The 13191-nt window shown below is 42.4% G+C and overlaps 2 protein-coding genes across 2 annotated transcripts; both read right to left on the bottom strand.

Moving 5' to 3' along the window:
• Positions 1-12: 12 nt before the first annotated feature.
• Positions 13-3243, bottom strand: LOC125890530 (leucine-rich repeat and transmembrane domain-containing protein 1). The gene is made up of 3 exons (XM_049579205.1): positions 3194-3243; positions 473-1246; positions 13-199 (listed from the first exon to the last, which is right to left on the bottom strand). The coding sequence occupies exons 1-3, from the start codon at positions 3241-3243 to the stop codon at positions 13-15; spliced, it is 1011 nt and encodes a 336-aa protein (XP_049435162.1).
• Positions 3244-5030: 1787 nt separating this feature from the next.
• Positions 5031-6427, bottom strand: tmem119a (transmembrane protein 119a). The gene is made up of 2 exons (XM_049579204.1): positions 6038-6427; positions 5031-5995 (listed from the first exon to the last, which is right to left on the bottom strand). The coding sequence occupies exons 1-2, from the start codon at positions 6425-6427 to the stop codon at positions 5705-5707; spliced, it is 681 nt and encodes a 226-aa protein (XP_049435161.1). The 3' UTR covers positions 5031-5704.
• Between the last annotated feature and the right edge of the window lie 6764 nt (positions 6428-13191).

Below are 13191 nucleotides of genomic sequence, written 5' to 3'. Positions count from 1 at the left end.
TCTGTGTTGATGTCATCCACCAGATCCCGCATTAAGTGGAGCCACCCTCTGATGGCGCAGGAGTACATTTTTCAGCACAAACAGCACTGCCAGCATTAGGAGAGCCACTAATACACATAACACAGCGAGCAGAGCGATGACCGCTGCAGAGTCTTGTTGTGCAAGCGGCTGTGGGTTGGGAGTGGGCCAGGGTGCCTCTCTGTTTGTGGAGAGCAAAGATCGCGTGCCTTCAGCTGAGGTTGCATCAAAGTGAGACTGACTTGTGGTGTTGTCTTTGCATTTTTGCTCCTCATAAGGGACAGAAGTCGTGGTTTTTAAATAGGGTAGGCTTACTGACTGTGTTTTATTCAGGGACAAACACTCCTCATAGGTAAGCGTCTCTAAAGAGTAGTGGTTAAGTAACACACGAGTCTTGTGAACATCTTTGGAAAGATGTCCAACAGTTGTTTCTTGTGACAAGTTCCCCACATACCTCCGGTCATTAAATGAGCTTGGTATCATTGGCCTCACTGTCACCGTCTCCAGCTTCCTCTCCAGTGTAGAGCTGATGTCCTGTGGGTGTGTCCTCTCATTTGGCTTCACGACACGAGGACAGATAGCCATTACAGAGAGGTTCAAAAGCAGGCGGTGAGCAAGGTGGACCGGCTCGGTACACACCAGATCTGTGGCCATCCTCACGCGACCACTCAGCAGCCAGCGGTACAGATACAAGATGTCGCACTCACACACCCACAGGTTGTTGGTGAGGTCCACGGATCTCAGACGTGGCAGGCTGTCAAAGGCGCTCTCTGGGACTGAACGCAGACAGTTGCTGTTGATCTTCAGAACCTGCAGGTTGACCAGGGCGGACAGCGAGGGCAGGTCCAGGACAGAGATGCAGTTTGCCGAGAGGTCTAAGTGTGTCAGTGATGGAGGAAGATTCAGAGGGAGGCTGGTAAGCTTGTTTCCTTTAAGTGTCAGGACCTGCAGCTTGTTAAGACCCTGAAGTGCCCCGGGCTGGATGGCACGGATGCGGTTGTCCTCCAGATCCAGGCGAGTAAGGTTCCCCAGCTGTCGCAGGGCACCTGAAGTGATATAAGTGATGCGGTTCTCTTGCAGCAGCAGGGACTCCAGGCTGGGGGGCAGGCCGCGAGGGAAGCGGTTCAGCAGATTATGACTGAGGCTCAGCTCCTGCAGGTCAGAGAAGGGCCGGAGCAGGTGGTCCACATTACAGAGCTGGTTTCTGGCCACAGAGAGAGCTGAGGTACTGAGAGGGACAGAGCGAGGAAGTGACCTGAGACCCAGGGACTCGCACAAAACCAGGAATCCTGGGCGAGGGCAGCAGCAGCCGGGAGGACAGGGAGACGTTATGAGGCAAGTTAGAGGACAGATGCAGAGAACCAGTAGGACACCACATCTGCACCAAAGCATGACTCACTGCCAGGAATAATAGAGAGACGGCCACATTAGACACATTACTCATGCACTTCTACTAAAAGAGTGGGTACTACTCCATAATTAAGGGTTTGTAAGTTGTAACTAATGGCTTTAATAATAGATAATAAATCATTTACTTATTCTTTATGGTTCAGATTTAACCCCAGAATGATCATTTGTATATCAATACTCACCTGAGAAAATTCTTGATGAACTGAAATAGATTAGAGCCGTGTTGAACAACAGCAAAATTACACTAAAACATCATTTCCAATCTCTCACACAACTCATACAGTATAATCCTAATATCATTTATCCAGTCAAATGCTCAGTGCTTCCCAAATAGACAGCCCTCTCCAACGAGGAGCTGAAACTGAAACTTTGCTTTCTTCCATGCCAGAGTCCATTGACAAAAGCAACAATTTTACACAAGAGCTGCTGGTCTACCACTGCATAGCTCTGTAAGTTGTACTATTGTGTAACTGGTGTTTGTAACTGGTACCTGGTGATTTAAAGGGTTTGTTCATATTCAACAAAGTCACGCAGTAACACAAACAAACTACCAATCGAGGCTGTGGTAGACCAGCAGCTCCCGTGTCCAGGAAGTAAATGTGCTGTTTTTGCCAATGGAGTCTGGCTTTGAAGACATGGATAAGTTTCACTTTAATTTTAGTCCCCAATCGGAAAGGGTTTTCTGTTTGGGAAGCTCTGAGCATACAACTGGATAAGAGATGAGGATTATGCTGCACAAGATAAGCGAGAATTTGTACACAAATACTTTGCTGTTAAACATGGCCCCCTATGACTTCAATTCATGAAGAGTTATCTCAGTTCTTGGATTCTTTGTTCATCACGGAGTCATGCGAGAAAGACGTTTCCTTCACAAATTTAACACAACACAGGCTGAGTAACCAACATACAAGTGATCATTTGGTAAGTGAAGTGTTTCTTTAATAAGAGGCTGGGAAAAATCTAGAGCATGACATGCTTTTTACATCTTGATTTAATCAAGTAGACTATCTGACCTCTGACCCTGTAAGAAAGCTGCAGGGAATTTGGACCAAAATCCATTGTTAAAAACGTATAAATGTTTACAACTGCAGACCATTTATAAAGCCATTATAAGCAGCTTATAAACCCCTTATAAAGGATGGCTTATCAGAATGCAGTAACACAAAATAAATAAATGAGTAAAGGCCCAAGCACTTACCATTGTTCTCTTGCTGAATTATCTGCTCCTCTGAGGAGATGGGAAAGCTCGTCACCACATGGTCCTTACATGATCCTCACATGATCCTCTCTTTCTCTTAGGATGTAACCACTGTTGCTGTTGAGAATTCCAGGCAGATGCTCATCAAAGTTTAACAACACCCTTAAGGTGCTGTATTACCTATTCTGGATCCTCTTCACCATGCAAATTGATTAAGAGGTCCTGCTGTTTGTCAGTGAAAGTGAAAAGGGTCTAAATACACAGAGCAGGAGCTTCAGCTGGAGATAATGAGTAAAAAAAGAAAAATGAAACAACACGTGTCGGGTGTTGGGTGTCCCAAATATTTCCTTATCTGAGGTCACTAAAGGTAAAGGTCCCTAAAACTCTGACAGTGGAAGTAGCAAACAGGCCTGGGACAGGTGCTGGGTGGTCCTGCGGCTGTGTGTCATCCCGTCACCTGATGGGAAGGGTGAAAGTGAAGGGGTAGTATTTTCTCGAATTATTTAGCACCTCATGGACAAAAGCGCGGGGAATCTGACCCCAGTGCAAGGCTCTGTCAGGGCTCACATTTCAGCCACCACAGGGTTACACTTGCCTTTGAGCTGCTGTGCCTTCATCTTTGATGTTTGATCTTTGGTAGGTTGACCTACTTTTGATTCAGATCAAAAAATTTTAGTTAAGAATTAGTTTATGCTTCAGATAATGTACCAAAATGTAATCATATCTCAATACATTTGTACTAAATAGATTTGGAGATGTGGTCAGACTGCATCCATGTCAAGATGTTAGTGGTAAATATGATGAAAAAAGAAATTCATTAACATCCATAAGTGATAAATTAATACTTGTACTGTTCACAGGAGGGCAGTATTTCTTTGCTCATTCAAAACACCCAAAAGTTACGACTTCTTTTTTTCCCTTAACTTCACTGGAACAAATCAGTGTCTTAAGATTTGAGGAGACAATACATGAGCTCTTGTTTTGGAGCAAAGGGCTCTGTATGTATCTGGTTTACTGCTGTTGAAATATTTAAACAATCTTGTACAGTAGCCAGAGAGGGACAAAGGGGGCTCTCGTCATCTCCAGGCTCTGATACCTTCTGCAGGCCTGTGTTTGGGGATGATGGTGCCAGCTGCCTCATCACGGCCAATCATAAAAATGTGGAGGAGCTTGTTACCATGGTGTGTATGTATGTATGTGTGTGTGTGTGTGTGTGTGTGTGTGTGTGTGTGTACACCTTGGGCTTGAAATGTTAAGTTACAAGACAGTTCATGCTTCCAAAGAGCAGATATGACAAATCTGACATTTGGGTGTTTACCTTAAAAATAGTTAGCCAAGATTCTTGAGTGTGTGCAGCTCAAAATTACAGATTCCCGAGTTGAACATAATGTGCACGTACTGAAGCAAGCATCCTCTTTTTAGACGTTTTCTAATCTTAGGTTTCTTCAGGCCCGCATTTGTCTCTCATTATAAAACAGTTTCCACCATTTTCAGTAATGACAGAAACAACATTAGCAACAATTTTATTCAACAGAAGCAAAACAAAACTGTCATTTTGTAAACAATAAAAACGGTCACTTACAGAGGAAGCATCTGCGCAGAAACATCTGAGGAATCTGAGGTTAAAGAGTGTTTAAACATGACACAAGTCTGGCCCATAAATCACACAAACTCACACATTTGGTGGAGATGCTCAGAGTCATTATCTTGAGTAAAGGGACAAAGAGTTGGAGAGTTCTTACAAATTATCTTCTCCAGTGTGATCTGAATTTTAAATCAAACATAATAAGACAAATATGACAAACATACACTTCTCAGCTTTTGATTTTTAAGACCCTTTTAAACCGCCATGAGTCAAATATCACACCCACCTATTACATATCACCACTATCTATCCCTGCACTCAAGTTTATGACTCATTACAAATTATTACATTACAAACAAAACCCATAATTTACCTTATATATAAGTATTACTTATTAAAAAAAACTCAAACCCTGATTCACAAAGCTTTTAACCCAAAAACCCTGCTTTTAATAATGGCAGATCAGAATTATCACCAAATAAATACGTAGAGAGATTATAGATGATATAAGTATTTTTTTACCCACCAGAAATAACAGTCACAAACGCAGTGTAAAGCTATGTGAATCGAGTTCTTAAAGTAAAATACAATAGAATATGACAAAAAAATAACATTATGCCAAAAAAATTGAAGTAAATATGAATGTAAATATAAAGAAGAATGTTTTATTACTTATCCAACAAATCAAGTTTACTGGCGTCTCACTTTGCTTTATTTACAGCAGCAAAGATTTTGCTCTAAATGACAGACTGCTTCAGCCAAAGCTCGTATAGCTGATGAGAAGATGCCACAGCGTACAGCAGGAGGTACTGAGGAGATTTCTCTGTCTAGGCAGGCATATGGAGTAATATGTATCTGTATTAAAAACACTTAAAAATACTTGTCATTTGTATTTGAAAAAGATTGCGGAATTACAGGCTGCCTGTTCTTTTCACCTTTAAATATTTTTTGTCTTCAAAAAAAAAAAGAAAAAAAAGATGTATCCATAAGAAAAACATTGATTTCACTTATTATTCCAAGTGTTGCTACTTCACTGGCACAGTGACATTATTTTAGGCGTTTGAGACACTGTGGTAATCACTGATAAAACCAAGTGGCTGACCACTGCATAGGACGACTGAGCCGCTTTAAAAGTGAAAGGCTGTCGGCACGTAGCCTTCAAAGAAATCAGCCATTATTTTCCAACATCCTCTGATATCAAGTGTGGCTTTTTAATCAATCAAAAACTTTATAGACTGGATTTATGCACTAACACAACTGAGTATTCTGATTTCTACTCACATCTTCTATCCTGGTATTTTTCATTTTTACTTTAGATTATACTCCAGGTGATCAGGTTCATATTTTTATTAACATTTAAAGTGTTTAAACGAAGGATCCTTTTTCATCTAAAGGCATGAACCTGTGTGCAGTATAACCAACGTGTCTGATCCTGTTCTTATGTCATGGTTACAACGTTTCACCTCTTACGCCACATCAGCCCTGAACAGGCCCTAATGGTGGCCCTTCTTCATGTGGCAGGTGCAGACTGGATGAGCGGAGCTGGTGCTGGGGCTGGATCTCTCCTCCTCCCTGTACTTCAGCTGCTCTTTCTGCCTGGGCTCCTCTCTCCGCTTTTCCACCTCCTCTGCCGCCCTGACCTTTCTGACCTCCTGGCGGGGTGATGACCTGACGTCTCTCCCCCTCTCTCCCACCAGAGCCTTGGATGGCACGCGCAGGTTCTTGGGGGAGGCCATGCTCTGAGTCTGGACCCTCTTGACGTGGTCGACGGCGTACGGCCTCTCCTGGAGGTCGCCTGAATTCTTGCGTCCGCCTGTTTTATCAGCCATATACTTCCTGTTTGGGTGAGGAGGGGGTTTGTAGGCCTCCAGCTTGCGCTTGTGACTCATGGCAGAGGCACAGCAGATGATGAAGACCATGACGATGAGAAGGGAGGTCACGACGATGATGATGAGCAGATTCTCCTGCAGGAAGTCCACTACTCGGGTGAGGACGAAGTCCTTCAGGCGAATCATGGTGGTGGTGATGGTGTTGGTGAGGGTGGGAGCTCCAGTGGTGGCGGAGATGTGAACAGGTGCTCGAGTGGAGAAAGAGGTTGGAAAAAGGAGCTCCAGCTCTGCTTCATCACCGCTGGCTTCCAGGGATGTGAGAGGGGTGGCATGACACAGCGAGATCAGGGTCACACAGGTGACGAGAAAAACCAGACAGGACTTCATCTTCACGTCTGCAACGACAAAGGTGAATTTAGGATCAAATGAGGAAATATTTCCAAATCAAAATCAGAAGACTGGAAACAGGGACAAACAGCAGCCTGTGTCTGTTCAACAGTTGAGAAATCCATCCGCCAGCACCATAAAGCTCACTAATGAACACTTCAGCCAGTTTGTTTATCAGAAACGTTTTAAAGGTACTTATGTGCTGTAACGTTGACTATTTCTTGGTGACAAGCGGCCTGGGGCAGTGAATTCCTGGAGTCAGTTGCAACCTCAAGGTGATGAAAAGACTCCAGCTGTAGAAGCTCTGCCAGGTATTCTTTTACTTTGGACAAAGCCGGGGTCACTATTTTTCCGTTTCCAGTCTTTATGATGAGCTACTCTCCTCCTGGCTCAAACTACATATTTATTCTACAGATGACTTCCTTCCATTATCTGTCAAACAATAGAAGAAACAGATGGAGGACATGTGTCAATTACAGTAGAGGGTGATATTTGACAGCACGACACATAGCCCCTTATAAATCCTGCCCATTTTTGCTCTGTACTTCTATAACATTTTAGCAAACATGCTACCAGACAGAACCTCGGTAAATTTTCCCTTTTCCTGTGAATAAGTAGCCATACCAACAATCCGTCACGATGTGAACTACCTTTTCTACATGAAGCCCAGATGGCACAGACCCAAACGTTTGGCTCACACAGCTAACTATGTTAGTGTCACTATGGTACTTTACACATACCTAATTTACACAGAACACCGCTGCAAAATGCTGTCTTACATTAAGTATCAGGACACCATGTTGAGCTGTCAAAGTAACAAAGATGACCAGACACTATCTAATACACACTGTGGCACCCGTCTAAACAGAGCCAGCCTCACCATGCTTGTTTTTGTCAAGCTTGTCCGACCTGGCCACAGAAACTAAGGGGGGCGGGAGTCTGAGTCGGTCAAATTACAGGCGTGAGGACCTTACAGCCAGGTTAAAATTGTTATAGACGATCATAATGTCCAGAATTAGGTTTTAAATTTCTGAGTATTGACTTTTCTGCATTGAGACATAATGTTTCAACATAGAATCATGATGCAGACTTGACTTACTTCCCATCTTTTTGATTAACTCATGACCCCTAAGGGCCCTGATACACAATGCTAGTCAATGTCAGGTCATCTGTGTGTGTCTGCCGCCCTAGTTTTTGCAGTATATCCTGCACATTTGGCACCAGTCAGCCCTTGCCCTTTTTTATTTGGGTTAATTCAGCTTATTGAATCAGCGTAGGACCTGGCGGGGCCTTTTGATGAGAGAAATCACTCTGATTGGTCTCACTCCAAAGTCATCGAAATCCCACACTCGGGCAGTGACTTGCAGCATCAGACACTGACAAAAAAAGCCGTCTTTTAATGTTGGCATGATACGCAGCCGGTGCTTTTATAGTTTAACAGTGCGTTGTGGCATCAGGGGGAATCACAGAGAGACAAGAACGAAAGTTAAGGCAATGAAAGTCTGAGTAGGACAGGCGGGAGGGGTGGCAGCTGGGTCCAACAAACACTGACCTTCACGCAAGACAGCAGTGTTCACGTCCCATACGATTATAAAGTCAAACCCTGTTATTTTTTCCTAAACCTAACCACATGCTTTAGTTGACTGAGGAAAAAAAACCCCACATCAATTCATGTGTTGTACCGACGTAGTGCGTTTATTTTGAAAGAGACTGTATGTAAACGGTACATTTCCTGTGAAAACAGAACTGTATTTTGAAAGAAGACAACGCATGGAACAGGCAGAACTTGACTCTATGCCCTAGAACATCAACAACCAACGCACCCAGGGTACCTTTCATGTCGTATCTGGACAAGGAAGGCTCATGACCAAAGTCAATATGTGACAAGGTTGGAATGAGAAGAAGAGAGAAGTGAGGAGGCGAACAGATAGCTAAAGTCAAGACAGAGAGAGATCTAAAAAAAAAAATGTATATTAAGCTAAGATAATTTTTTGGGCCACTGAGCTCTTTAACAGAAACTATTCATAACTGTTTGTGTTATTGTTATTGTGCTATTTGAATGACTACTGCTGCCTGCTGGTGTGGAGAGTTAATCCCCCTCACGCAGGCGCAGAACATACGTGCTAATTGGTCTTTGGCTGTAAACTTTGCAGTGTGTTCAAGTGCAACTTTTTGGCCAACACAATCAGTCTCAGTGTAACTAGTTCTTTGATGACGGTTTAGTGTGTCTGGGCCCTAAGATTTTTCTTGCAACACAGTGGTGGGTCCCAACCCTCAGGTTGGAAACCACCATACTAACTAGTGTCAAGCAGTGTTTCATACAAACTATGTTTTCTAAGGGCTGTCTCCATCTGAAATGTAGCTCCAGTATTCTACTGACTCAGTTTTCTCTCGCTTTCCTGCCATTCCCCATCCTGCACCAGATCTATTTTAGCAGGCAGCAGAGAAGCCATTACTTATTTGGGGTGGAGACAGTGAGTTTGGTGCTGGAGGCCTTATAATTTGTAAAGTAGAGGGAGGCCACCCATCCACCACACCAAAGCCAGGAGGAAGCTATATGCCAGGGGGAGCATAGAGGCGTGGGAGACCTGCGGCTATGGCCTCTATATTTACACTGGGCAGCAGCTGCTGTACACCAGCCCGCAGCAGCTCAGACCTGATGAAGATATTTCTGCTTCCAGGAAAACCTGCATTTACAGACAGTACTTCTGACTGACTGAATAAACTTCCTGACCCAATATTACTTTTCTGCCATTATTCTCTCTCCATCGTTCCTCTTCTCAGTGCTTTAACAAAGAAACCCAGCGGTGCAGGGCTCAGTCTGTTACCATTTAAAATATATAATTGCACAGTGCTGAGCTGTAAGGACAAGCTTCTAATCAGCATCAAGCTATAGTGAACCTGCTGCTGCTCTGATTTACTTTACGCAGTGTGAAATCCCCTCCCTGTGTGGTCGAACATACAGTATGTACTCTGTCGCTGGACCACATGGGTTGGGTCTTCATCCTTGGATGTACAGCTATAGGAGAGCACTGCCCCCTGAATCTGCATAATTATAGCCATAATTACATCTCCTGTATTTCACTGGAGGGTTAACATTACCTTCAGTTGAAGGCCTTCAGACACCACATATGCAATGAATCAGTTTCATGACATTGGAGTGCTTAATGTCTCCAAGTGTTTATTAAATTTACAAAACGCTTTTTACAAACCCAAGACATCATGTTTTCATGGATGCATCTTTACATCAAATAAAAATGCACTGGCCATTATTCATTACACATTTACCCAAATTCAGTCTGACATATGTGGTAGTTTTGGACAAGTTGGAGCCTCGATGAAAATAAAGGTAGGTAAATATTTAATAATGCTAGCCCAGCCAACACAAATTTGCAAAAATGGAGTAACTGGCAGAGGTTTGACCATCTCAAACATATTCTTACGTAAACTTTGTCAGTGTCTACACTTAGTAACCTTGGCATTGAGAGTAAAAAAAGTTGGAAATTAGTTAAATAGGATAAACATTAATTGCATCACTGATGATGTAAACAGATATAAGGAAAAAATCTGACATTAGCATGGCTAAAAGAAGCCTTCAGGTATTTTTTACATAAGTTAAAGTAGCAATATAACATTGCATTGCAAGTAAAACTGCAAAAGTATTTGGAAATTAGGTATGAAAAGTACATATACTTGTTGACATGGCTGTCAAATTGCTATATAAAAGCTAATTTAACTACTTAATACACTGTTGGGAGGTTTAATCTGTAATAATGCATCATGTCCTATAGACAGAAAATCTGTAAAGTAACTGAAGCTGTTCAATAAATGTAATGGATTATAAAGTACAGCATCCCTCTCTGAAATGAGGTGGTGCAGAAGTATAAAGCAGCTCGATATGGAAATACTCAATGTCGTAAGTATTTTAGAATTACAATACTGGAGTAAATGCACTTGGTCACATTCCACCACATGGTAGTTTTATTCACTAACTTAAATCAGTGTGAACCAAATGGATGATGAAATCTGAGTTTGGATTCACAGACCGCTTTGAAATAAATGAAATTATCATCTGTAGCACCCACTTTAAATGATCTTCAAATAAAAATATATACTTACAGAATGTGTTATCCCTGGTTTATCTTCCGGACAGCACCACGCAGTGCAGATGACAGAGAGGAAAATAAAGGGGAGACAAAGTAACAAGAGGAAAGTAAGAGTGAAAGAGAGTTTCTGAGCATCCGCCCTCCCTGCTGAGTTATACAGACTGTTTTTTTTTACTGAGCTCTAAAAAGTCTGCTCCCTGCAAACTGATGTCCATCCCTCTGTTTTCAGCTTCTCCTCCCTCTTTCTCAACCTCCCATGCCCACTCTTCACCCTCCTGCACTCATGGGGCCTTTTTCCCTGTATGTTTATTTCTGCATTACAGTATGAGAGAGGGAGCAGCCACGTAGAGATGATTCTGTACCTGATGTTTTTTCATACATGGAGTGATGCTGAACTGTCTCTGGAAAGGGTCTTTATCTTGTTTGAAAGTGTAATTTACCACCATGTGTGTTGATTTTGTTTAAGTTGGACTTATTAAACTTAAGCTTTCTGCTTGGAAACTTGCTGCAAAGAGGTGCAGTCAGTACAAGAGTCCCATGTTTTAAGGGAATGGGTATTTCTGTACTTGGCGGGGCGAGTCCCAAGACTCCTCTGCCTCCCACCGAGTCCTCTCTAATTACGTCCCAGTTGATTACAGCCTGTCTCTACAGGGCACACAAGACCAGCGCAGAGAGAAAGCAACCCCTTTCATCCCAAAACACATGTACAGAGTGAACATATATAAACTTCATGGTCTTTTGGCACCACTTATCTCTGGATGCGTCTCTAAATACGCAGGTTGTCTATTTGAGGCTGCTGATGCCTCCTTTCTTATTTTATGCAGTTATTTAGACAGGTGGTGGTGTGAGATGTTAATATCATAGCTGGTCAGCAGGAGATTTTGTGACATAAGGCAGCAATTTCCCAAGATCAGGACACAATAAAGAAACTAGAGAGAGGGATTCTTCACACTACTTTTCACACATTGTTGTAAAGAGTGCCAGCTTTGCATCTTGCAATAGTTCTGTGTGTCTAATTTAAGGTGCAACAGACACTGGCAGCCAGTGTGTTTGGTTATTTTTGGTGGCAAAGACACAATAGCAGTTCTGTGGCTAACTTTAGTTTAAACAGTACAACTCCATCTAAACAGTACAACTCCATCTATGATCTGTTTTATAACTGTTGGACGGTACAGTCGGGCTCAGTCAATAAAAGTGAACGGCAATGTTTGAAACAAAGCACAAGGTACATGTAGGGTGGGATAGTAACAGTTTACAAAAAATAAGTAACTATAATCAACCCAGATTATATTTGAAAACGTGTAATTATATCATAGTCTCATTGTCAAGGATTACTTGATAACATTTTTGATTACGTCTCAATTTTTAAACATTTCTCATGATAACTAATGCTCTGGTAAAGGTCCAGTGTGTAGGATTAAGAGGCATATTGGCAGAATTTGAATGTATAATATTCATAACTATATTTTCATTACTTTATAATCACCTGAAAATAAGAACTGTTGTGTTTTCTTTACCCAGCCTAGAACGAGCCATTTATATCTACATGCGGAGCGGGTCCTTGTCTACAGAGTCTGCCATGTTGTTTGGACAGTAATCCAAGACAGACAAATCAAACACTGGCTCCAGACAGGGCCATTTTGTTTTTGCATTTTTGCATCAGCCACAGTAGTTCACCTACATGCTTGGCAAACCCAAAAAGTTTCAGTCCTCACCACTAGCTGCCACTAAATCCTACACACAGGTCTTTTAACGCATGAACAACACGTCTGATATACTGGGTTTCTTTGACAAGGGCTTCAACCTGTTGGTATAATTGATGAAGGTCATTGGATTTGACCAACTGTAAATGCTGCTTTATTTGTACTGGAAATGTTTTGAGACGTTTAAAGAGGGAAAAAAATAATTTTTATGAAATTTTATTTTGTGTGTTTGCCTCCATTTATTTTAGCAGCTGTGAAATTTTCAATGCTTTATTTTTTAAATAAACCCAAAGTATTCAGATGTTACTTTCCCCCCAATACAATGGATTCTGATATTAAATGCAAAAAATTGCTATATAATTTGTATTCAGTAACTGTCTACATTTCATAGTAATGTAACCCGACCCTGCACATGTTTAATTTTCAGAGCAAAAACTGTAATCTGATCTTTAATGCATGTTATTTACATTGAAAATGCAAATGATCTTTCGAACCCTCACCTATGGTCATGAGCTCTGGGTAGTGACCGAAAGAATGAGATCGGGGATACAAGCAGCCGAAATGAGATTCCTTAATTGGGTGGCTGGGCTCAGCCTTAGAGATAGGGTAAGGAGCTTGGACATCCAGAGGAAGTTCGGAGTAGAGCCGCTGCTCCTTCGTGTCGAAAGGGGTCAGTTGAGGTGGTTCGGACATTTGATCAGGATGCCTCCTGGGCACCTCCCATTGGAGTTGTTTTAGGCATGTCCCACAGGTAGGAGGCCTTAAGATATACCCAGAACATACTGGAGGGATTACATACCTCACCTGGCCTGGGAACACCTTGGGGTCCCCCAGGAGGAGCTGGAAAGTGCTGCTGGGGAGAGGGACGTCTCGGGTGCTTTGCTCGGCCTGCTGCCCCTGCGACCCGGCCTCGGAGAAGCAGATGAAAATGGATGGATGGATGATCTTTAAAATG

Source organism: Epinephelus fuscoguttatus, linkage group LG6 (genome assembly GCF_011397635.1).
Source record: "Epinephelus fuscoguttatus linkage group LG6, E.fuscoguttatus.final_Chr_v1".
NCBI lineage: Eukaryota > Metazoa > Chordata > Actinopteri > Perciformes > Serranidae > Epinephelus > Epinephelus fuscoguttatus.
Note: the sequence above shows the minus strand (reverse complement) of the source record. Positions and strands in the feature narration are given on the sequence as shown.

Coding starts and splice junctions, on each gene's coding strand:
- LOC125890530 (XM_049579205.1), bottom strand. CDS start 3,243: ATGAAGGCACAGCAGCTCAAAGGCAAGTGTAACCCTGTGGTGGCTGAA. Junction 1,247..3,193: donor AACCCTGTGGTGGCTGAAAT/GTGAGCCCTGAC, acceptor TGTCCCTCTCAG/TACCTCAGCTCTCTCTGTGG. Junction 200..472: donor AGCTCATTTAATGACCGGAG/GTATGTGGGGAA, acceptor CTCCACAAACAG/AGAGGCACCCTGGCCCACTC.
- tmem119a (XM_049579204.1), bottom strand. CDS start 6,427: ATGAAGTCCTGTCTGGTTTTTCTCGTCACCTGTGTGACCCTGATCTCG. Junction 5,996..6,037: donor ACCCAAACAGGAAGTATATG/GCTGATAAAACA, acceptor GGCGACCTCCAG/GAGAGGCCGTACGCCGTCGA.